This window comes from Denticeps clupeoides, chromosome 14 (assembly GCF_900700375.1).
Source record: "Denticeps clupeoides chromosome 14, fDenClu1.1, whole genome shotgun sequence".
Lineage (NCBI taxonomy): Eukaryota > Metazoa > Chordata > Actinopteri > Clupeiformes > Denticipitidae > Denticeps > Denticeps clupeoides.
In genome coordinates, this window is record NC_041720.1 from 18,880,709 (window position 1) to 18,906,408 (window position 25,700).

Consider the following 25,700-nt stretch of genomic DNA (forward strand, 5'->3'; position numbering starts at 1 on the left):
TTAAATTGAAAGGTCATGACACCTCGTTAACGGACATGGACGATCTGATCACCTGATCACAATTCTAGAACGCAACAAATATAGCAACTATTTTGTATATAGAGATAATAGTAACGATGCAGTAAAATGAATGAGTAAAAAATAAAAAATATACAGAGGGATTAAAAATATTTGGGCACCCAAGATGACCCATGATGCGCTGCGTGTCCTACGCAGCCACGTTTTCTCCGCGTGTGCAGACGCAGTAGCGGCGACGGCGTCGTGAGTCAGGAATGTCCTTTGTAACTGGGTAACACAGAACATTACAAACATTACAAGCAGCACCGCGTCAGTGGCCAGGCTTCACCCAGGTTCACCTCAAGGGAACAGCTGCAGGTAAGCGATTCCAGTTATTTAGCACGATGACTTAATTACCCAAGTGAAATAAAAATGTTTTAGTTCTTTAATAGTTCCCTTCGTATAATATTCTGTTTGTATCTTCTATATCTCAACGTTACATAATCTCGGATAAAACAGGCGACATCATTTTAGCAGGTTAGCATGGCGTGCATCAGGACAGCAACCTGTTTTCTGTTGTTGAAGTAAATCCGCGCCTGAAAGAATATGTCCGTTTACTTTGTTAAAGTTCAAATGGGGAATGATGGGTTTTTATGTTACGTCTGCATGCGACTCCAGCTTTTGTCAGCTTTTGTTAAGATGACTTAATGTTAAATAGACATTTATTGCGATGGTGGGAATTTACGGAGTGGGGTGTATTAACGAGGCAGAAGTTTTCCGGTCCACCTTAAAGATCCTGAAGGTTTGCTAGGCCGCAAAACCAGCAATTTACCGCATATTTCCCATGCACGACGACACTGCAATTTAGTGTTACTAGTCCTGTGTAGACCTTGGCTGGGGTTTTCCAAGAGTCGTTTTTATTATTTGATTAGTAATTTTGAGAACACACTACAAAATTTGTCACTTTGTCATCTTAACTGCACAAACTGAAATAAAAATTTACAAACTGAATGTGAATATATTAAATATTAATTCAGTTTTCACAATCCAGGTCATTGAGGAAAAACAAATCAGATTTCCAAAACTGCTCATTTTCACTTTAAAAAACAGCTGTACACCAGGTTGTCTGTGAGGGACACAGTTTATACAGAACACATTATATTTACTTCTGGTAGTAGCCTAGTGGGTAAAACACTCGCCTATGAACCAGAAGACCCGGGTTCGAATCCCACTTACTACCATTGTGTCCCTGAGCAAGACACTTAATCCTAAATTGCTCCAGGGAAAATGTCCCTGTAACTACTGACTGTAAGTTGCTCTGGATAAGGGCGTCTGATAAATGCTGTAAATGTACTTATTTTGTCCCGATTCATTTTATGGCAAAAGTCATTAATATAACACACATCCTCCAGTGTTTTGGTTGAACAGGTTAACCTCAAAAAAGGAAGTTCAAGTGCAGCTGTCTGCTATCTATCACCAGACCATTTTGTATCACATGTATTCACGTGTCTATGTGAAGGGTGACCAGATTAAATTGCGACCCGACACGACTGTAAAATGTAAATCTGGCTGAATCCAATATTATGACCTAGGTAATGACTAGCTACCAAGGTTCGAGTGCTTAGGTAGCAACGCTGAAGAAAAGTATAAAAGTAAGTTTTTTTTTTTTTTTTTTTTTTTTGTCCCAGTAGACCATAACCAGCAGGTAAACGTGCAACAGGAGTCGCCGACCTCACTTCGACTGGCTTGATTTCTTTTTTGCGGGTCTGTGGCACAGCGTGATCACTCGTACACAGCTGCATTTTAGTCCTGCTGCATTTTAGATTGTGTTAGATCCTGAGTGGAATCTTGTTTATGTACTTTTCAGGAACTGTGTTTAAGAAATAGCGCTAATAAAAAATTGACACAAGCGATTGTTTTGTTTAATTTTATTTGATTACGAGAGACCATATTCTCCATATTCTCGGACAGCGTAAATGTAAAAGAAGGCGACTGAAACGCCAGCAAACTGCAAAAAAAAAGCAGCGTAACTGAAACTCACAAGCAAAAATTAAAACCGCAAGATGTAAGCAAAAACGCATGTACGTCAAAATTCCAGCCTCTTATTATACATTTCAATGTCATATTTTGTTTGATATTAGCAAAGTCTTGTTTCAAAATCTTGTTTCAAATTCTGTGTGTGCGTGTGTGTGTATGTGTGTGTGGGGGGGGGGTTCAGCAAGGTTTCTGTCTCACTGATGGTGATGATCTCCATGGCTACTAAATATTGTGAACTATTAGAAATAATATAACTTATCTCTCTGGCCCAGCAGTGGCAGGAAAACTAAGATTTAAAACCTTTGGGCCACTGAACACATTTGCTTTGGATAAACTAGGATATGTAGAAATAGTATCACATGTTCAGAGGTGTTATGTAAGACAGAGTACCAGAATACTGATTTGTGTGGATTTTTTTATTTTATTTTTGGAATGATCCCTATAATGTGAAACTGATAGATTATTTTCTCATTGTGATACACAGCATTAGGGCTGATTTAAAAAAAAAAAAAAACAATATTTGACACAGTGTGATTTTGCGATTATTCTATGTGTTGGGGTGTTGAAATTATAATTGATGCTTCACAATGCAGATGTGGACAATATTACATTGATGCACTGCAGAAAATAATTGATTATGTTTGCGATTAGATTAATCGCGCAGGACTATCGCGATGTCAGTCTGTGCGATTACATGAACTCAAAAACTGCAATTTAAATGTGACTTGTTTGGTCACATGACTTTCGATTCGGTTCAATGGAGACCTCAGATTCGTGACTCACATAGACATATGGGTACACGTACGTCAATGTTGCCGCCATATTGCGATAGGCTCTGCTGTGGATTGAAGCATATACATGTCTATGGAGAGAAGTGCATAAAAATGCCTCACTCTTGTGCTGCTTGGGGCTGTACAAACCGCTGTACGCTCCAAACCAGATGCCAGGGATTACATAGGTAAGGCAGGACAATTGTTTTGAATATATTTGGCCATTATAAAATCCCGTTTTATAAGTCTTAACCTTAGCTAAGCTAGCGAAGCTATGCATTCCTGTGTTCAAGTCACCCTCCAAACAACGTTTTGGTTAAACGTAAGAACTATAACACGGGATTTTATAATCAAATATAATCAAAACAGTCGTTTAGCCTTACCAGGGTTTGTCGTTCGACAGTAATGTTTTTTAAACTAAAGACTTTTTTGTGATTATTTAATTTAGTAGAAAACATTTCACTATTAGTAATTTGTATGCGACTTTTCATTGATATACAAGCAAGTGCCCTTTATCATATCACATATCGCAATATTGATCTCAATAATTGCAATATGTCTTTTTTCCCCCAAATCATGCAGCCCTACTATGCACCTAGCACACCTTCTGATTAACGCTACAAAAAACTACAGTTAATCTTGTATTTTTTATGTTCTTATTACTTAGGGTACTTCATGGATTTCAACTCTGGATGTGATGGATGATCTGATACCTGCAAAGCATGATGTGTTCCATTCCTGTTCTTCCATCACCAGGGTCAAATGTACCTGTACTCATAGCCAGAGTAAACACAAATCCGTCTTGTGTTCTAGTTGAATTCTGGGCCAATTTCAAACATGAGAAGAAGCTTGCTTATCAGGAATTACACAAAGAGATACAGTCTTATCATGAGAAGTTCTGTGATTCAGATGGGAATCCAGGAGATTTGTGCCTAGTTCAGGTTTATGAGACATGGTACAGGGCACGCATTGTATCTAGATCTGGATCCAGGTACAGAGTCTTTCTTATTGATGAAGCTAGAACTCTCAGTGCCACCACTAGCATTTTGGCCTGGGGACAAAGTGACTTTTTCCATCTTCCACCTGAGGTTGAATTCTGTGTTCTTGCCAATGTATTGCCCTTGTCACCTGAAAACAGGTGGTCTCCAATGGCACTGGAATTCTTGAAGACTTTTTGTGGTAAAACAGTGACCGCATATGTTCAAGATGTCATAATATCACATCAGACATTTCTGCTTGATGTTCCATGTCTGTCACAACAGATGTACGAAATGGGGTTTGCAAAAAAAATGCCTGCTGACTGTTTCAAGGTATTTGTGGCTCAATCACTGCAGGCAGGCCATGACCTGGTGCCGCCGAAGTTTCCATTCACTCAGAATGAACCAGTGGGCATAATGAAGGTGACAGTCGAAGAACAAAAGTATATGTACCCAGAGTTACAGGCTGAAACAGTGGAGACTGTCGTCATTACAGAGGTCACAAATCCCCTCCGCCTCTTTTGTCAGCTGAAAGTGTTTTCACAAGAGTTGAAGAAATTGACTGAGCGCATGACTAAATACTATGAGGGAAGAGTAGGCGTTCTGCACCATAGTGCATTAGGTTCCCCATGTGCTGCAAGGGGAAGTGATGGGAAGTGGTATCGAGGATCACTGCAGCAGATTATGGCAACCAATTCAGCTGTGGAAATCTTCCAGGTGGATTATGGGAAGAAACAGTTTGTGAAAGTAGAGAACATCAGACCCCTTGCGCCAGAATTTTTTCAAATGCCAGTGGTGACCTATGTATGCTCACTCCATGGCATCATTGATCGAGGAATTGGATGGACCCTTGCTCAGATTGATTATCTGAAATCACTTCTTCTGAACAGAACTGTGATTGCCAAATTTGAGTACCAAAGCATTTCAGAGGGTGTTCATTATGTTGCTCTCTTTGGAGAGGAAAATACCAACATCAACAGGTTGTTTGGTTTGAAGGAGAGGTGCTTGATGGAGACTGAGATGTCTTTTGATAATACTCTCTACAAGATGCCATCAGAGAAGGCATTGGATTCGAAGGGAAGTGAAATGCAAAAACATGCACCAGCCAGCCCCAGAGAACTGCAAGAGAATACCTCTGTGGCAGTTGTGCAGTATGTTTGCAGCCCATCTGAATTCTGGATTCAGTCTCAGACGTATGCTGCTGAATTTGATGAAATGATGGCAGACCTAGCAGCATTGTACAGGAAATCAGCATGTGTAGAGGGACTTGTCAGAAACCCCTGCATAGGCAGCTTCTGTGCTGCCAGAGCACAAGATGATTTATTCTATAGAGGAAAGATCTGTGAGATCTGTGGCAAGACATTTAAAGTTTACTTCATTGACTATGGGAACACAGAGCTTGTGGAGTGGGTCAACCTTCGAGAACTGCCTACCAAATTTCAGAAATTACCTGCTACTGCAATGAAGTGTGCACTTGCTGGAATCAAACCACTAGGTGATGGTTGGAGCAAAAAGGCAAGCTCTTTTTTTGAATCAGCAGTTTTAGACAAAATTGTTGAGGTGCTGATTATTGAGAAGATCTTTGACAAACATGTTGTGCAGTTGTTTGATGCAGCCGTAGAAGAGCAGAAAGATATTGGCCAGCTCCTTTGTGCTTCTGGGTTTGCAAAGAGCGAAGAATGTGTCCGACTCAAACATCCGATCGGACCCCAATTGCAACAGTGTCCAAAGCCAAAGTCTCTTGACCTGTACAAAGCAAATGTATCGCAGGCATTGTGCCCCAGTGTTCATGCGGTGACTGAAAGCCGATGTACCTTCAAGGAATATTTGTTCTCAATTGGGAGTTCTGTGGAAGTTAAAGTTTCATTCATTGAAAGCCCAAATGACTTCTGGTGCCAAATTGCCAACAATGCAGGATGTCTGAAATTTCTCATGCAAGACCTTCAGAATTACTATTCAAACACGGAAATTGAGCAGCCGATTGAGGCAGCTTGTGTTGCTCGACATCCTGAAAATGGAATGTGGTACAGGGCTTTGGTCATTCATAAGCATGCAGATCCATATGTTGATGTGCTTTTTGTGGATTATGGCCAGACAAAAACAGTTGCACTGCAAGATCTTCGGCCCATTCATGCAAATTTTCTAAAACTGAATGGTCAAGCATTTCGATGCAGCTTGTATAACCTAATCCATCCAGTTTCTCAGTCTTCAGAGGAATGGAGTGAAGATGCCACACTGCATTTCCAAGAGTTTGTTCACGATGCAACCTCCATGTGCAGGCCTTTAAAATGCACAATATATGCCGTGATGTATGACTCCCAGAAAGTGGTCTTCAATGTTGTGGACCTGGAAACCCCTTTCCAAAGTGTTTGCAGTCTTCTGGTTGAAAGAGGGCTGGCGAAACGTGCACCTGCCAAGAAGGCTCCTCCATCTCCATTTCGTCTGGATACCTATTACTACTCCACACACAACATCAAAACGGGCTCTGAAGAGGACGTTACTGTCACCTGTGTGAAGGGCGTTAGTCACTTCTACTGCCAGCTTGGAAGAAATTCTGATATGATAAAAGAACTCGCCGATAAAGTCAGCTACCTCTGTCATCAGCTTGAGTTCATTAATTGTCCTCAGACCTTTGGTACTGTGTGCTTTGCAAAGTATACAGATGGAGAATGGTACAGAGGGCAAATCAAAGCAACAAAGCCAGCCATAGTGGTGCACTTTGTGGATTACGGGGACACACTTGAAGTGGACAAGTCTGACTTGCTTCCAATTCCCATTGAGGCCGGTGAGATTATGTCAGTGCCAGTGCAAGCTGTTGAATGTGCTCTTTCTGACATACCAGAAAATGTGCCAAGTGAAGTGAACAGCTGGTTCAAAATGTGTGTGACTGACCACACCATGAAAGCACTAGTAGTGGCCAAGGATCCTGATGGAAAATTGAAAGTTGAGCTTTATGATAATAAGGCACAAATAAATGCACAGATCAAGCACAAGTTTCACATTAAAATTGAGAAAGAACTGGTTTTCCTCAAAGGACGAGATATCAGGAAAACAGGGCTGTCATGCAAATCAAAAGAGATGCTGAAATCTGCAGTTCATGAAGTCTTCCAGCAAAAGGAAAGTGCTCCCTCATCATTCAGGCGAAGGGACACAACTCAACAGGCAACACAGGAAAAGTGGAACACTTCTTTCCCAGGTAAATTTGAATCTGAAACACAGTTCACAGAGATGAATGTAAGAACAGCATTTGGGTCTGAACCATTAGGACCACCACCAACACAGGAAAATAAAAAAAGAGATCTGATACAGGAAACAGCAGGAACACATCTAACAGAAGGGGGTGTAGGGTTTGACACAACAGGGCTCCACACACCTAGGAATCATGATCTTCCCAAACATTCAGATCTTCCAGAAAATTCTGTTAAACCTGGTATGGAATTGGAAGTCTTTGTGTCACACTACAACAGTCCTTTAAGTTTCTTTGTTCAGCTTAACACAGACGAAGATGAAATTTACTCCCTTGTTGAGAAAATAAATGCTGACCAAATGACTGGACATCTCAGTGTGAAGGACCTCAACGAAGGTGACTTAGTCAATGCAGAGTTTCCAGAAGACCGTTCTTGGTACCGTGCTGTTGTTAAAGATAAAAGGGACCTGGACATTGTAGAAGTGGAGTTTATTGACTTTGGGAACACCGCCTTTGTTCAATCATCAAAAATTTGCAAGCTTCCCAGACCCTTCTTGGACTATCCTAGGTTCAGCATACATTGTGCACTACATGGGGCAAAAAAGTTGGATGCTGGAAATGAGGAAGTTCTTCAAAATTTCAAAATGGAAATAGATGAAAACAGCATAGTAAAGTGTCATTTCATTGAAGAGACTGATGATGTTTGGGAGGTCATCCTCAAGGCAAATAATGTGACACTAGGCTGCAAGCTTCTTGTTGGAGGTTCAATGCAACCACCCACTGACCAGATACCCAAGAATGGTGCGAGTCACAGTGTCAGCTTGGAAATATCGAAAGACACACCAGGGCTTTTAAAGGGTCAGAGACTTGAAGTTTATGCATCTTTTATAACTGGACCACAATATTTCTGGTGCCAGTATGCTCAGCCAGATGCTCTTCAGCAGATCTCTGATGCAGTTCAAGTGGCTGGAAATAGTTCAGACATTCCATGTATCAGTGCAGAGTCAGTCTGTGTTGGAAATGTCTGCATTGCTCTTTTTAGCGAAGATGAGCTTTGGTACCGAGCTGAGATTCTGTCAAAGGATCACGACTCTGCTTCCATCCTGTTTGTTGATTACGGTAATGAGTCCAGAGTCAAACTGAATGAAATAAAGATGCTTCCACTTCAGCTGGCAAATATTCCTCCTCAGGCTTTTTTGTGTCATCTGGAAGGCTTTGAAGATTCCAAAGGAGTCTGGCATGACCAAGCATTTGACTGTTTTTTTGGGCTTTTGTCTGATAAGCTCTTGAAAGTGACTATTATGAGACCGGCCAGTTCAGAGGACCAAAAAGCTCCACATATTGTCAAGGTGGAATCTGAGGGCCAAGTCATCAATGATTTCATGAAAGACTACTGGGTAGATCCTCGGTTGGCCTGCAATTGCCACCAGCATGAGCGGCTCACTGGCCCTGAGGTGTCTCTTCAGCAATCCTCTATGCCAGATCACGAGTTTGAATCCACTATGGATGTGTCAAGTTCTGAACAAGTTCCTGACCCTGCTTACAATCATACAAGAGAAGATACTGAAGCTGAAAATGTATGCCTACTTTCTGAGGTGCTGGAGTCACACAGCAAAATTTTTGATTCTGAAGAAACACCCATACAAGACAGATCAGTGGACTCTTTGAATGCATTCAGTGAGTTTGAAGCCACACTGGAATGTGAAGATGACAGAGAGGCTGAAAAATTAAGTGTTGAGCTTCCAGAATCTTCCTGTGACCTAAACAGCCCACTCCAGTCACAGACAGAATCTACAATATCCATTTGCACAATTCCACCCTGTCAAGAGAAAATTATCAATACTACTGTTGACACTGAGCCTGTGCTGTGTACTGACGAGACAAGTGAAGAATCCAGACTGTTGACCCGTACAGAAAATGAGGAGAATTCGAATATACCAACCTATCAGTCATCCGAGAATTCAGAGAGTGGGTCAAGCAACCCAGCTGAGATTGTCTTGCCTCGTAAGTGACTACTGGTTGAGAAATATAAAAATGCATCTATGATTCTTTCTTTTGACAAACTTCACTCACTAACTAATACTTTTTTCAGAATTGGGAAAATTTAGGAGGGTTTCAGGGAGGGGTGCAGTTGGATTAGACTGTGTGGTCTGGTCCTATTCACAGGAGATCTGGTGCCAGGCCAAAATTTTAAAGATTGTAAAAGACTATACTCTGGTAGGCCATGTTCAAAAACCTGAATGTTTGGAAATGGAACTGTTCCTTTACCTGTTTCCTCCTTCCTAAACCCGAGTTTCTCTACAATTAGGTACTATTACTGGACCATGATTCTGAAATGGTGGTTGATCCTCAGAATATCTATGTAAAAGTTTCAGAGGCACTGATGCAGGTGAATAGATTAGGGCTTTAGGTTTCTTGTACAAATATGTTGTTAAAAACTGTTTTAAGCCTGCTGTTCTTTTTCAGGGCCCATTCATTGGAACAGATGCTCTGCGAAGAGATCAACAGATTTATTTGTCAGTGGAAGAGAATGATGAAGAAACTGTGCCACCAATGTCTGGCTTTGTGGAAAGGGCAAGCATATTGTTAATTAAAAACTGTTATTCTGTGTCAAGATCTTAACTTTTCACTTGCTTTCTTTATTTAGCATGAAGAATGTCTGATTGAGGACGGAGCTTCAGGAACTGGTCTGTACACTTAAAGAAATGCTACGCATTCTGTTGTGATGGTGTTATTTAAAAAGTGGTCATACATATCTGCATCTGATCATAGAGCATGAATCAGAGGTGCATAGAGAAAGAAGAGCAGGGGCCATTTGTTCTGCTCCAGGGCAAGAGGTGTTTAAAATGAACATTTGCTGTTCCATTGTAGCAATTAGCAGGCATTTAAGTATAGTAGGTGCTTACAATTGCTTTCTCCCCCTTATTTTTACTGTAGGTTCAGAGTGAACAGAGTGAAGGTCCAGATGAAAGTTCAGCAGAATTGCTTACTATGGGTTTGTTGTATCAAGATTTCTTTTTGAATTCTGATCTGCCAAGGTGTCACTGAGATACAGTATGTGTGAGTGAAAAACTCGCATGTAAAGCTTCTCAGTGTGGCACTGGTACGAAATAAGTGTGTGTGTGTGTGTGTGTGTGTGTGTGTGTATATATATATATATATATATATATATATATATATATGCATGCAGAATTATCAGTTAACGTTACTATTGATCAGTGGTCAGAGATCAGTTTCAATGAAACATTCGTGTGAGGTCCTCTATGATGTGCACACTGTGCTCCCCTCTGTTCTTGACTTCTGCTATCAGTTTCTTGGTATTTTGAAGGTGAGTTGGTTCTGCTGGCATTAGTGTGTCTGGGTGCTGAGTACATATTTTGTGCATAAAGAGAACAAGGTTTTCAGTGTTAAATGCAGTCAGAAATTTTGTGTACCTAACTTTTGTGCTGGTACACCAATGCAAAATGCTAGTCTATAGCCCTGACGAGTTCTTGAACTTGATGATCATCTTGACCCGATGATCTGTTGCTGAAACGAGGCAGGAGAGGGGACACTGGGCCAGTACATTTATCGCTGCATATAATGTGTTTTATAGATGCACTGTACATAATAGCAGAGTAGTGGGAATTTACATAATTTACATAATGTACAGATACTGTCTAATGTGTATGGTTCTAGACTGAATTTCACTAATACAACTCTTTGTACTGAATTCAGCAGAAACATACCACAAGTCAAATGATGAATCTGATGACCAATCAGATGTTCGTTCATCTTCCTCAGATGAAGAGGTATATTTGTGAATATGACTTGTCAGCATTACACAACCTTGTGATATCAACTTTGACGCGTGTTCTTTTTTGTAGGTTCAAACTGGAGAGTCTGATCCAGTGAATGCATTAGGACTTTCAGGTTGGTTATCCCAAAGTTACTTGAAGTTGATTTCTTTTCTTTGAAGTAATGAATTTATTTATTTATTTTTACAGCAGAACAACCACATGAAGGGAAAATGGGTCTGGGCTTTACTTCAGGCGAAAAGGTAGTTCATACGGTGAGGAGAATGCAGACTCTGAGAATTTTGAGTAACCTTGCAAACTACTATTTTGGGAAGAGATTATTTGCTTGCTAATTTTGTACTTTTTTCCACAGGTTCATGATACATTGAACAAAGAACTAGGCATTGAAATGACTGGTAAGTTAGGCATTGTTCTCTAAAACCGAGCACATTAACATAAGAGACAAAATGACATTTTGCATGACATTATATATTATTCTGCTATCCATTCTGCTTCCGATTTGGTTTTAAGGAGTCCAAACAAGGACCAAGGACACGGTCCCAGTCAGTGGATTAATCACCAATTAATGTCTCGCCTTACTGTAACGTCTCTTACTCTTACAGAATGTGAACAAAAACAAACCTCTGCTACAGCACATTGTACCCTGTCGTCTGCTCATCATGAACAGGTAAGTATACTTAATCACACATGTCGTGTACATAGTCCACTGCACAGATATGATTGCACATGCCTGTTCACATGCTCAAATCTTTTCCTGAGGAACCTGACTACGTGATATCTGACCATGTGATTGACCCGCTGGTTGAAGAAGCACATTGTAAGTTGCATTCGCTTTTTTCTTTTGTACTTCTTTGTAGACCAGGCCTATTATTAATATTTACACCTGCCTTGTAACTACTGTTATCTTTATTTGCATCCAAGGGTCCATATGAAGATTTATTTATTTATTTTCCTGATTTGGGTGTAATTTTATGGCAAGAAATGCAAGAAAAAGTGGGAGGCGGGCTTTCTTGCTACTGTCAGTATGAAACTATGGTTTGGTTAATGGTCCCATGACATGAACATTTTGCTTTTTATATAGGTTTTACATAGCGGTCCCCTAATACTCAAGTCCTTTTCGGAAATTCTGTAGCTTTAAATGCTAACGAGGAGGAGAGAGAGGTTGGATAAAGAGGAGAGTGGCTTATAGAAGTTGGCAGGCATTCGCAGAAATGACAATCAACACCATTCACCAACTACAATGTTTGGTGCAGACAGAAAGTAGTGCATTTTTTTCCAGAACCCACTGGTTCTTCAGTGTCTCACATGACTGAACTACATCCAATCACCGAACAACTGCAATGCTTCACATGTTTGGAAGCCATGATGGTCGGTGGAGATAATATTTTAGTGGAGGGGTCAGAAAAAGCATGAGAAACGGGAGGTAATCTTTTCGATATTACATCATAAGATGATAAATTCCAGATCACACCTTCTGAGTTGTCGCTCTCTGAACGCCAAAGCATAATGACTAAAGCACTCTTTAATACCTATCGCCGTTTCTAGGCACGGCAGGACCCTAGACAGTAGGGGTGTTGAAATTAATCATATAATCGATGCAGAAGTGGATGCTGTGCAGAACATAATCGATTTGTTCTGAAAGCAGCTTTAGATTTTCTCCAATGACAAGAAAAATATATGTCTGAACCAGGCCTTTTTCTGGCATTTGTGACTTCAGGTTGTAACTGGTTTGATTTGTATAGTGGAGGAAACTGGTGAAGCATGCAGAGAAAGGTGTGCATTTAAAAAAAAAAAAAAAAGGTGTGAAAGTGAAATGATTGTCATTGTGAAACTCTGCAGCACAGCACACGGTGCACACAACAAAATGTGTCCTCTGCTTTTAACCCATCACCCTTGCTGAGCAATGGACCGCCATGACAGGTGCCCGGGGAACAGTGTGTTGGGATGGTGCTTTGCCAGTGGTGGCCTAGTGGTTAAAGTAGTATTGCCAGTATATATGACTTTAATAAGGTGAGCATGGACTAAATGCTGTGGTGGTCTGCTCATTTACGCAAATCAACTCTTAAAGTTGTCATTTCAGCTATAAACATGTTACAGACTGTACATAGTGAAACGAAATAACGTTTCTACGGAACCTGGAGCTTCATGTAACATTTGAATGATTGTTCAATGTTACATACAGACATAAAGTGCACGTGTGACAGACAAACTGGGCTACATAAAGTGCAAACGGGACACAGGGAGTGCAAGAGTAACATTTAAAAAAACAAACATGTAGACAACAATGAGACCGACAGCACTAAACTAGTGAATGAATAATAAATGTGTGATGTAAAGAAGTGCAAAACAGAATGGTGCATTAATATATAATATTACAGATAGATAATCATACAATATAGCAGAGGTAGTGCAAGTGTGTGTGTGTTTGTCCAGAGGGATCAGTCCCTGAGTGTTCATGTGTCTGATGGCCTGATGAAGCTATTGCAGAGTCTGGCTGTAAGGGCCCGAATGCTTCGGTACATTTTTCCAGATGGTAGGAGGGTGAAGAGTGCACGTGGGGGGTGTGTAGTGTCCTTCACTGGTGTCTTTCCGGATGCAGCGTGTGTGGTAAATGTTCATTTATGGAGGCAAGAGAGAAACTGATTATCTTCTCATCTGTCCTCACTATCTGCTGTAGGGTCTTGCGGTCCAATATGGTGCAGTTCCCAAACCAGACAGTGATGCAGCTGGTCAAAATGCTCTCAATGGTCCCTCTATAGAAGGTGGTGAGCATGGGTGGTGGAAGATCATGTTTATCAATTTTATGGGATGCATAGCGAGGCATTGGTAATTGAATTGTGAGACCAGTAAAGGTTCACACCTCTAGTAGACAGGCTAGGGTAACACATATTATGTTAAATACTGTTTTTGTAAAACCTTTGTGAAATCTTTCAACTTATGTCCTTACACTTGCTGACATGGCAGGCAAGTGTAAATTTCATCATATTTGGCTTGAAAATGAAAAATTTAAGGACTGGCTCAGCCGAATAGATAATATAAAAGATGCATGTAGAGCTGGGGTCTCAAACTCCGGAGTCTGGATGAGGTTGGGCTGCATCAGTTATTTCTCAAATAAAAAATCTTCTCAAACGTTGTTACTAACTCTTTAAACATAAATTGTCTTGAATATGAATGAAATAAAAAAATAACATGAACGATTCTTCTGAACATGACTTTTCTTGCCCACTTCTTGCTTCATTGCATCACTATAACTCTGTAACAACTGCATGGAGGATTATGAACAGCTCGGTCACAGTAATTTTCTTTGCTTGATGTTCATGTCTTTTATAACTGTATGAATAACCTGACATTTACTTATGGTAGAAAGTACTGGGATGGCGAGCGCAACAAAAGGTGGCTGCTACTGGACTGTTCATTATCCGGACAGTGAGACAGTAATGTATTTATTACACAAAAACCATGGGATGCATGTTATTTAGTGGCATTTTTAAAATAATTGATTCAGCAGTAAATTCTATAGTATAAAGTGAAGTGATTTGTCACATGTGATACACAGCAGCACAGAACACTGTGCACACAGTGAAATTTGTCCTCTGCATTTAACCCATCACCCTGAGTGAGCAGTGGGCAGCCATGACAGGTGCCCGGGGAGCAGTGTGTGGGGATGGTGCCTTGCTCAGTGGCACCTCAGTGGCACCTTGGCGGATCGGGATTCAAACCGGCAACCTTCTGATTACGGGGCCGCTTCCTTAACCACTAGGCCACCACTGCCCCAACAGTGATGTTGTGTTGGGGCAGTTTAACTAAGGAGGGAAGGCTCCAGATTGGGAGCTATAGCTGAGTAGCGGAGGTCCCCTCTTGGTGGCATTGTCAGCAGAACAATGTTTGTTGTTAAATCTGATTGTTAATTTGCAGCTTCATTATGATAACATATCATTCACATGAATAGTCGTGATCATGTTGCTGTCAACTTTTAAATAAATGAATCCATTCAATTTGTGGAAAAAACAAAATGCAATCCATGCAACACCAAATTCAACACCAGCGAAAATAAGTCAAACATGCTTATTTCAAACATCGTAAGAAGTAATAATTTGTTGATGGCTATGAGAGCCAGGTGCTCTATCTCTGCTTGAACAAAAAAGGAACCTTCCACACAAAACAAGGGACCAGGGGAAGTAATTTGTCAAATAAAAGAATGTCTTTTGACATTCTTAAGATAGCATTCACTGAATAAAAAAAGAAAAATATAATCCCACAAGTTTGAGACCCCTGATGTAGGATGTTAGTGATTGAGTTTTGGATTATTTCATTAATCACACCATGCTGCCTGTATTCAACAACATTGACACAAATGCAGTTTTGAATTCTGTAAGCCCTTTTAAATGGCCTTTTCTGCTCAGCAGCCAAACATTATGTTGGACATATCTTGATATGGGAGGCCATGGAAATTCTGCTTTTTGGTCAGGAAAAGTCATAGAATTTTAAGTCTGAATTATAGTGGGAACCCTGTTACTTAAATCTACATAGAAAGTTGTGCTGGCTGGGGAACATGTCAAAAGTACAGTAAATGTCTAACATTTACACATTTGTTTTTTCCCTTCAGGTGTTTCCCTAGAAGCTGATCTCATTGACCTTACATCAAATACAGATGAGTCTGACATTGACTCAGAAGGCACAGTAAGTAATGTGGCTTTGAGGTACTGTGCTTGTACCTGTCCATACAAATCTCTTTATCTCCATTTTCTCTTATTAAATGACAGCTTGCAGCTGACAAACTTAATGGGTGTGATTTGGCAGTCAACACTATGGGTAGGTTACAGATTGGTATTTAAAATAGGTACATTCAAACCTTTTCATACCCAACTCGTACTACGTTACATTTATCACATGAAAAGAGAGAAAAATCTTGTGGTTATTTTTTTTTCTCCTTTATTTAGAAACTCTGGTGTCCCTGGTAACAAATCTCACTTTGACGGAAGAAGCCTCTGATGAAACCCGATCATCTGTGCCTCTAAATGAACCAGAACAGGCAGTCAATTCAGAGGACTGAAATATTGATATTGATAGTTTAATTACATGGCACTTGTCTTGCTTTGTTTTTTGTTTTTTTTTGTTTTTTTTAAATCTTCATAATTGGTTCAGAATTTTCTTTTTCAATTGTCCAGCTGTTACCCTGCGCATGCGAGTTAAAAGCACATATTTCTGAACACTTCCTTTGTTAGTTTGTTGATGTCACCTGCTTGTTTAGCAAGGTGAATACACAGAGAAGAACACTGTAGCAAGATTTGTTTTGAATCAATAAATATGCATGTTTGTAAATATGTTGAGTTTTTATTGATTCTTTCCTCAATACTTTGTAATGTAACCTTGGTTTCTAATGACAAAGGTCAAATGTTTCCTGCAGGTCTTCACCAGGTTTATCACATGTGACAAACAACAAGACAGCACCCAATGCTCACAGTAAAATTTGGTCTCTGCATTTAACCATTCCCTGAGGGAGCGGTAGTCATTCATGAAAGGTGCCCAGGGAGCAATGTGTGGGGACTGTACTGTATCTGGTATTTTGGCCAATTCATCCATGCAGATCTCGATAGCTGTGGTTTTGTTTTGGTGCTATTGCTGGGCACAGAGTCTCTATTGGATTGAGGTCTGGTTTGGCCACTCCAGAACCTTGTAATGCTTTTTTTCCATAAACACCCCTTCATTGCCCAGGCAGTGTGATTAAGATCATTACCATGCTGGAAGATACTTTAATGTGCTCACAGATGGAAGGAGATTTACAAGGCCCCATTCATCGTTTTTTTTTTTTTTAACAGGTTGAGGAAGATTATCAGTGGTTTCATTTTCTAATAATTGCTCCAAATTGCTCTGTTTGAAGTGGTTATCTGTGTAAAAGACACATGTCCACACCTTCAAACAGCGCCATTAATACAGCTAAAGAGTGAATGATAGAACAGCTGCATCTAGAAGAAGTAATAGGTTTGTGAGGGACAAAATTCTGGCTTGTTTGTAGTTTCTGCACCATTATACAAATAAATTCTTAAATAATACAATGTGATTTCCTGGATTTTATTTTCTATTCTGTCTCTAACAGTTGAAGTGTACCTATGATTTACTAAAATGACACCTTGCCCATCCTTTTAAGTGGGACAACTTGTACAGTCAGTGGCTGCCAAATTCTTTTTCGCCCCACTGTATGTTTCCCCTCATGAAGACACATTTAAATCAGCAGAAATGTCATTCATTTCTTCAGGATTGGTTTAAGAGTAAAACCAAGCACAGTCACAGACAAAACTATTAATACATTTTTAATAAAATGTAAAACTGCAATACACAAAAAATGAACACATGAGCAAAATGTTTGCAAATATTTCATATTTTATAATCAGGCCAGGAGGTGTTTTAATTCAAAAAATATTTGTATAGTTCCAAGTTCAGTAAATCACAATAAAATTGTAATGTCTTAAAGGTTGTTCCCTATTGCTTTTTATTTTAGCTGAAGAATTACTGGCTGTTCTTATTATACTGGCTGTATACCTCAAACCATCAAATGTGTAAAACATCAGCACAACTCAGGTATAACATAGCTGCCAGATAATGTGACTATTCCTAAAAATAGCAAACCAGGAATTTTCTGGGGGATCTGGGTTATACCTGCATTCAGAATATATTTCAACTTATTTTCATACATCAGAGTTATATAGGATTGTAATCAAAAGTCAAGATAAATATTTAGGAGTGGATATTTTGTAAAGATCTTAAAGTTAGATATTTTTTTCCCAAGCTATATCTGATTTCTGATAATCAAATTATCTGATAGAAATACAATTTGTCTATAAAACCAGCATTATTATTGGAGAAGTGGCTGTGATAAAGTTAATAGCAGGAGAAATTTACTATGAATTGAATGATAGTGGTTTTTGTACAAGATCTAGGATTTTTATTTGCATAGTATTTTATCCTTTCTAAATATCCTAATCCTGGGTTGAGAGAGGTTAAGTGTTTATTACCGCTGCTGAACGAGAGAGGAATTTAAGCAAGATGTATTTCATTGATTAATTCAAGTTGGATTGTACAGAGAAACAATATAAAGTGATTGCTTTTGAGATTGCCTTATTATGTTAAATATGATAAAAGGAATTCTGCTCCATAACACAAGTTCCACTATTGCCTTTACTGTATACTGATTTTTTACTTTAAATAGAAGAAATGTACAAAGTCTAAGAATGCTCTCACACCTATTTCCATGTAAATACATAATACATTAAAATACATAAACTAGTCTCGATGGATTAGAATAGACCTTTTTATTTATGTAAATTTTACATTAAAATGTAAACTTTACAAATGTAAATTTGTAAAAATGTAACTTTTACATTAAAATGTAAAACTACAGTTGAGTAAATATTTTGGCGGTATGTTGTACCATAGACATAGACAATCAAGATTCCTAGTTTTTGTTGTATTTGGTGCTGAGCAAAGCACAGTCCCCACAAGCTGCTCCACAGGTGCCTTTCAAGGCTGCCCACTGCTCACTAAGTGTGATGGTTAAAAGCAGAGGACACATTTCGTTGTGTGCACCCTGTGCTGTGTTTCACAATGAAAATCACTTGACTTTGAAATTAAAACTTTTGATCAGCTCCTTCTGATACAAGTAAATTCTTTTCATTAAACAAACTAAATGATTGAACACAGACACAGTGTTCACAGAACCTTTTAAAATATAAAATATTGCTCATATACTGTCATCTATGTAGAAAACAATTTGTCCTCACCCCTCGATAGAGCTGTTTACTGCTAAAAATCTATATATAGTGAATTTTCTAGATCTTTTATTTGGTTTCTTTGTTTAAACAAGCATACTAGCACGTCAAATGCCTAGATAATGATATTGTATATTATAAAATTGCCTAATTTGCAGAGTGCTTAATTTTTTGCCCTTAATGTAAGCATTAGTGTTTTAACACATTTACAGGGTGTATCTGCCACTCGTAATATGGCACACACACCAACATATTCAAGATTTTACAAAGTGACTGCAGAACCTAATAATTCTTTATATGCATAGTACTTGCTAAACCAGCATACAATCACTCCTGATAAAATGAACAAATGAATTGTTCGAGTCATTGTTGTGTGAATTAACAGTCAATGTAACAAAAAAAACAAAAAACAGGAAGTTCTGTGACTTTTGGAATAAAACAAGACACTTCCCACCACAAACATGGTTACCAGATTCCAACCGTGTTTGAAACCCTAACCCTAATTTCCTGGGTAGTGTTCTGTACTTAAAGAATTAATGTTTTTACCGTAAAGTATATACAATAGATAAAATCCCAGAACTATTGTGAAACTGAAATGTACAGGTGACAGAATCTGCAAAAATAACAATTTTGAGTACGTAATTGTTTGTGTTGACATTTGCAATAATCCTTAGTTATTGTCATATTATTTTAACTGTATAAGTTCTTTATGCATCTTTTTGTAAAAAAGCAACTCACCCTGTATAAAGTGACTACATGCCTTCATTCCTACATCCACACTGTCAGAATACCAGGCCAGATGTTTTCTTCTTACATCCCTGCACTCCTGCTCTTTAAAATGGCTTATTGTATGTATTTTTATTTTGAAGATTATCTCCTGAAACTAATGAGCCCCAAGGATGGAAAATAGTTATAGCAATTACTGTGATGTCCATGTAAGAAAACAACATTGAGACAGACATCTGCAGGATTACATTTCATAATGCTGACTGTAGCAAAGTGATGTTGGTGCCTGGAATGAGATGATTATCCTTCCCATCAATCAGCTGGTCCCACTGGTTAAAATCTCGTTCAAGAGCTGTGAAGCACAAGGCATTATGTGAACTGACAGCAGACCACACTCTCTATTTCAATTCATATGGTAAAAGAAAACAAAAACATACATAAGTGTCTCTGAAGAAACGCTAATGATGCTCTGTTTGAAAGGTCCATGGCTAAATGAGGATCAACATTTCCCTGTAGTTTGAAGATCTTCCCAAGGCAGTTACCAGTCAGGAAGGTGAAGTCTGGGAAACTCTGATGTACAGCTCCCCTGTGAAGAGGTTAAGAGGTTCAATAAACACAATACCTTCACATACAAAATCCTGTGATGTGTCTAACTGAGCTGCTGCACACACTCATGCTGACCTAATGGTGATCATTTTTCGGGGAATGGTGGCAGAATCCAGTTTTTTCATGCGGAAGATGTTCCCAGCCCACTGGAACTTCTCAGAGTTGATGAAGAATATGGGCTGCTTTACCTGTGGGAAGATCACCTCATCCAAGGGGAACATCCATGTGTCCAGTGCAATGCCACACCTGGGAATTTTTTTTAAGGCCATCAAACTTCATGCATTTATTGTTGTGATAAATGTAAACATATTTAACAGCAGTATTATGTATGAATGATTTATAGAACAGCTGTCCTATAAATCAACAATTATTGTATGTTTACTTTTAAATATTTATTCCTTTTAGAGGACAATGTAGTTTAAGACTGTTTAATTAATGTCTGTGGCATAATAGGATAATGCTGTAAAGGTCTTTCCTATAAGATATATTAAACACCTTTTTGTTAAAAAAAAAAAAAAAAAAAAAGCTTAATGTGCACAGCAGTCAGTCATATCTGTCATATCTTCAAACTACAGTTAACCATTTTAATCAGAATTTTTGTAACTGTCAGTATTAAAAAACAAGTGGATTTCCTTCTAATGTTCTCCATGCAAGTGATTTGTCTTTTACTCAGAGGTACATTGCAATATCAAAATCACACACATGGTCATCCTTTATTTCCTGCCATTCTCAGTGTATAGCGGTATTATTTATATCTATCTTTAGCCACACAAAAAAAATGATGCTTTGTTCTTACATACTTGAAACGTACTTCCTTGCAAAGACACTCAATCACAGTAGCTCCTCCAAAGGAATGTCCCATTACAGCTATTCTACACAAATCCATGGAATTCTGTTCACATGCAAGACATCAGCAGTAAAAACAGAAATAAATCAGAAAAATTCCCAGGTCAGTAACGTGCATAAATGACATTTGTTTTCTTCCATATTCTCAGAAAAATGTTGCCTATTCTGGTAAACGTTTTTGTTTATTACCTCTAGAGTCGACCAATCAAACGGCGTCTTTAACACATTTTCCACCATATTCCCTGAGTTGACTGTGAAAAGAATGTCCAATGCTCGAATACACTCATCAGCCCTTTGCTTAACCTGTGCATGAAAAAGAATACTTAAATTCATACATGGATTGTAAGCATCAAATGTAAAAAAAAGAAGTGAGAAGTGCATAGAAGTGAGTCCTAAAAAAGAAAGGCAAAGACCTGCTTGTTCCGCAGAGGGAATTCAGGCTCTCCTGTTTTCAGTGCTCTATAGTACATCCACTGCTGTACTAAGTTAGCGTGTGTGGTCGGGATGTTCTGATTTGAGGTCTGTTCCTTCTGCTCTGGTGTAGACTTCTCTTTGAAATAAAACGTGGCTGAAGCAGATTCATCCCTTTGTTGGGAAAACAAAGTGGTCACATTGAATAATAATTTCCTCCAGTTTCTTCAGCTTCAGTACATTAACACTAAGTGGCTGAAATCCTAACACATTAGAATTTTGGATCTATACCATGTAAATGTCACCTAGTCCACCATGTCCATGACCCCTGGTAAAAAACCTCTGACCTGGCCTTTATGCTCCATACGGGCACTCTTGTCTATACTGTTAAGAATGTGATGACCTAGTTTGTACCATTGTACCCTTCAAACCCTAGAGTGACAAACAATGGCACACAACACAGTGGCATTCTCTTTTTAGAATATCTTGTTCTCCTCTTTTGGGTTAAGAAGATTTACTCTTCTCTGCTGTCTGGTGGAAATACAGACCTGTGTTCCACTGATGCAACAATAAACCCTTGGGAGGCCAGTTCCACACAAATAGCAGAATACAGTGTTCTGTGAAAACACAACATTTGAGTGGAGACTTAAGTTAAGTATATACTGCCACAGAGGTGAAATACATGACGTGATGAAAATAAGACTGACCTGAAAGCGCCCAATCCATGAGAAAATATCACAACTGGGTGTTTTGTGTTTGGTTTAAAGGCTGCATTCCATGTGGCAGGTATTTTACAAGAACCTGTACCAATAGCACACAGTTGTAATCAGATTTACTCAGAATATGAGTATTAGACTGGCAAAAGGTATATCTAGAATTATAGAATTAAATGGTTTACCAAAGAGGTAGTTAAATATTCTTTCACTGAGCCGCCGGTTTATTTTCATAAAGTCAGCAAGGCCATTGAAGTATTCTTTTGTAGGTACCCAGTCTGGATTTTCTGAGCGCTCTGACAATTGGCAGGGGTAATACAGTCTGAAGAAAGTTCCCTACAAAATCATGTAACATACATGTATTGTTTGTCTTTTCTAGCGGCTTATGATTCAGACTACAAGACAGAAAAACCAGATAGCATGATGTAACTAGAATGCATTTTTCAGGCTTTTTGACCAAGCTTTAAGCATATTCAACATGCCAGTGTTAAAAAAAAATACACTTCAATTCATGTAACTGACGCAATACAGTGTTAAACACAGTCAATTTAACACTGAATGTCTATTCAAGTATAAAATAAAATGGGAAGTTAATACACTGAATATATATTAAATGAATATCAATTTCACTACTTAAAAACATTAACACGTCAAACCATAATCAAACATCTGATGAGTCTCAGTAACTAAGTGAATCACAGCACTCACTCACTTTTTTAAAAGTGGTGTCTGAACAACTAACTTCACCTAAAAATACCACCTGAAGTGAACCAGTCAAGCAGGTCAACCGTTTTAAATACTTGGGACACGTATACTATAAATTTAACTTCAAGGAAGTTCTGTTGCTGCTTTAACAGTAACCTGCAAAATCAGTCTCCTCATTCCCTGTCTAGCAGAAATAAATGATATAGACATCACATGCTTAACAACAGCAAAGGAACTGGACCTTTGCATTCACCTTGGAATTAAATGAAATTTTGGTCCCACTGCAATCAACAAGCCTTGTTTATTAGCCTTGTCTGCATTACAAAAAATGAATGCTCTTTTTTGAATGTGCGGAGTGTAAAAATGTTTAGTCCCTGGAACCTATCAAAAAGCCTGATAAATGTATCATATTAATGGGCTCATGTTCGTGTTTTTTCCACAAAGAAAATAAATAAGGATCCCTGGTCATATGATGGATACACAAGATCTCACTTCTACTGTGTGGCCAACCATGAGGTCAGTACAGCCCACATGATGTGGACCTTTGCCCGGAGGTATGCTGAAGTCATGACCACTGCAGTTCCCCATCGCTCCACCTGCAAACAAACTGGGCTCGAACCTGTGTCCTGGAAAACAGGGGAACACATTAGGTTTTAGTTATTTTACAGGTACTTCTCAGTTAATTTGTGTGATTATTTATTGATTATTTATATAGATATTCCATGACACGTCATAATAAAATATCACGTGATTTCCGTAAATAATCACAAGATATAGCATTACATAACATTCATGTCGCAATATGTAGTTATATTTTGTGACCTATAAATGTCAGTGCGCCAGAACTAATTAAAAATAACTAAATCATAAATGTGATAAATCATAAAACTGCTGTTACTGAGAGCCGTCATCATCCTGATACAACCATCTAACTAGCAAGTTAGTAGCTAACAAATGTAACCGTATCTTCGCAGTGAAAATCAATATTCATAAATCTTACCTGAACCTGACCTGGAGAACTCATATATTTTTGGCCAAAGTCAGCTGAATAAATCCAGGAAATGTGAAATTTGACTAGCGGTCAGCTAACACTAGCATCACCCTTTAAAAGCATTGCGTTCCTCGCTTGTCACGTTGCACGAAAATTCCACACTTACATGTCCTTCCTGATGCGATCCGGTTTTTCTCGCGAGATCTGACGTCTCCGAACACTGATCCCAGAACAGTAAAAGGTTTTGGGATAAGTACTCAGACTCAGAAGTAGGCTTCTCTCGTCACATGTCAAGGATCCACAACAAGTCCAGTTGCCATGAAATAAATATATTTTTTAAGATAACCATGACCTGTATGACTGACGACCTACACAGATATACTCTGTTCGAGCTGGCCAGCCTCGACGTGCAAGTGTGGAATTTTCGTGTATGGTGATTATTTCTCGGAAACACACTCGGGGTGGCCGAAATTTCAATAATGCCTAGGTTACAGTCATAAATGAGTGCAGTAAACTGGATATAAAAAATGTGTTTATATCCTGGACTTCTTGCTTTGGCTATCTGTTTTCTCTGGCTTTTTGCTAAGGTCCTAGACCCTCATTTCACTTCATTTTGACGCAGTGTCAATTATAAAGTCCAGTTTATCACAGAGTCCCCCTGTTAGACACAGACAAAGTTAAATTCACCCTAGTTAGGCTGTCCTAGTTAGGGTACCGGGCCACTGTAGCACCAATATACCACTATAACCACATATTTCAGTATCGGTCGTAAAGTGCAACCGTCTGCCGCTGCTTCTGTTTGTTTTTCTCCGAGACACGGAATCAAGCACCCAGACTACTGGCAGATCCCAGTGATCAGACCAGCAAATAAATCCTGGTTCCTGACAACTGCTAAACAAGGACATACCATGAAACAAACCAGAGGGTCACCACAGCCACCACCACCAACTACAGCTATAGGGATCTTCAAATGGACCAGTAACATCATTATGGACACATAATCTAGACTATGACACTGACTACATCCTGGACTTCTCCAACCCTACAAGGACCTGTAGGACTGACACCATTTGCAGGCTCACTCTACCCTGGAAGGGGGTCCCTCTTTGTATCACTCCTTACCAAGGTTTCTTTTTTTCTCTCTCCTAGAGTTTTTTTGTGTGGAGTTTTTCCTTGTGTGCAGAAGGGTCAAGTGTGGGGGGTGTCAACTGTAGGGCCTGTCAAAGCCCATTGAGAGATACTGTATGTGATTTTGGGCTATATAAGAAATAAATGTTGTTGTTGTGATATTTGTGAGTGAAAGTGATTGTCATTGTGATACACTGTAGCACAGCTCACACAACGAAATGTGTCCCCTGCTTTTAACCCATCACCCTTGGTGAGCAGTGGACAGCCATGACAGGCGCTCAGGGAGCAGTGTGTGGGGACGGTGCTTTGCTCAATGGTATCTCAGTGACACCATGGTGGATCGGGATTCTGCTACCTCCTGATTACGGGGAAGCCTCCTTAACCACAATGCCACCACTGCAAATAATGCTTTATTTGTAATGTGTGTTGTCTAATTAAATTCCTTATAAATTGAGAAGTGTGTTGGAATGCTCTTTCTAGGGATATGAGCTGTGCCAACCAGAGATTAGAGAAGAAGGAACATGCTGGTGTGATTCTGAGATATACCACATCCTGACTTTAGGCAACATGTGTTTAAAATGTGTTTAAAAAGTCAGAAACCGGTTACCCTCATAAAAAAGGAATGTGCAGATTTGCAATGTTAGATATATTCTCTAGATTTGAACCTGGGTCTTCTGGTTCATAGGTGAGTGTGTTGCCCACTAGGCTACCACCACCCTAATAAAGGTTTAAAGAATATAACTGATATTATACTTCCAGTTAATTTAATATTTACTACTGAATATGAATGGATTACATGTACATTACATACATTATGCTTTTTATATCATTATCAGGCTGTAGGCAGAACTACACACACACTGTAAGGCCCGAAACCACGAGATGTAATGCTCAATTTGTACAAGTTTTCTTGGGTTACATTATGATATACATGATAATATTATACATGTGATTAATAACAGACAAATTAAAATTTTGAATGAAACTATTTTTTTATTATTATTATTTAACTGGAGTGGCCCCACACACCCCATATGCTACAT

The 25,700-nt window shown here is 39.0% G+C and overlaps 2 protein-coding genes across 9 annotated transcripts; one reads left to right on the forward strand and one right to left on the reverse strand.

The window, feature by feature from the left end:
- Nucleotides 1–215: 215 nt before the first annotated feature.
- Nucleotides 216–16,087, forward strand: tdrd6a (tudor domain containing 6a). 8 transcript variants are annotated; one of them, XM_029002313.1, is made up of 17 exons: nt 216–375; nt 3,472–8,972; nt 9,061–9,185; nt 9,277–9,357; nt 9,435–9,542; nt 9,616–9,655; nt 9,741–9,805; nt 9,906–9,963; nt 10,686–10,759; nt 10,835–10,880; nt 10,955–11,019; nt 11,118–11,160; nt 11,368–11,432; nt 11,525–11,582; nt 15,372–15,445; nt 15,529–15,577; nt 15,706–16,087. In XM_029002313.1, exons 2-17 carry the CDS (start codon nt 3,527–3,529, stop codon nt 15,816–15,818), a joined length of 6,510 nt encoding a protein of 2,169 aa, XP_028858146.1. In that variant the 5' UTR covers nt 216–375; nt 3,472–3,526; the 3' UTR covers nt 15,819–16,087. The 8 variants fall into 8 exon arrangements, 5 of the variants coding, with proteins under 5 accessions (XP_028858146.1, XP_028858149.1, XP_028858147.1 ...); XM_029002316.1 differs by having other exon boundaries at nt 10,958–11,019; XM_029002314.1 differs by having other exon boundaries at nt 10,689–10,759.
- A 970-nt stretch (nt 16,088–17,057) lies between these two features.
- pla2g7 (phospholipase A2, group VII (platelet-activating factor acetylhydrolase, plasma)) lies at nt 17,058–23,712 on the reverse strand. The gene is made up of 11 exons (XM_029002319.1): nt 23,539–23,712; nt 23,031–23,164; nt 22,019–22,169; nt 21,828–21,921; nt 21,669–21,737; nt 21,123–21,294; nt 20,899–21,012; nt 20,664–20,755; nt 19,939–20,109; nt 19,695–19,843; nt 17,058–19,609 (listed from the first exon to the last, which is right to left on the reverse strand). Exons 2-11 carry the CDS (start codon nt 23,124–23,126, stop codon nt 19,509–19,511), a joined length of 1,209 nt encoding a protein of 402 aa, XP_028858152.1. The 5' UTR covers nt 23,127–23,164; nt 23,539–23,712; the 3' UTR covers nt 17,058–19,508.
- Nucleotides 23,713–25,700: the final 1,988 nt, after the last annotated feature.

What these genes read in the sequence shown, in the direction of transcription:
- pla2g7 (XM_029002319.1), bottom strand. Translation starts at nt 23,126, where the DNA reads ATGGGGAACTGCAGTGGTCATGACTTCAGCATACCTCCGGGCAAAGGT. An exon ending in TGGTTGGCCACACAGTAGAA is followed by an intron (nt 22,170 to 23,030) that starts GTGAGATCTTGT and finishes ATGATTTTGTAG; the next exon opens with GGAACTTTCTTCAGACTGTA. An exon ending in GTTTCTTCAGAGACACTTAT is followed by an intron (nt 19,610 to 19,694) that starts GTATGTTTTTGT and finishes TGTGCTTCACAG; the next exon opens with CTCTTGAACGAGATTTTAAC.
- tdrd6a (XM_029002313.1), top strand. Translation starts at nt 3,527, where the DNA reads ATGATGTGTTCCATTCCTGTTCTTCCATCACCAGGGTCAAATGTACCT. An exon ending in TTGTAAAAGACTATACTCTG is followed by an intron (nt 9,186 to 9,276) that starts GTAGGCCATGTT and finishes CTCTACAATTAG; the next exon opens with GTACTATTACTGGACCATGA. An exon ending in ACATTGACTCAGAAGGCACA is followed by an intron (nt 15,446 to 15,528) that starts GTAAGTAATGTG and finishes ATTAAATGACAG; the next exon opens with CTTGCAGCTGACAAACTTAA.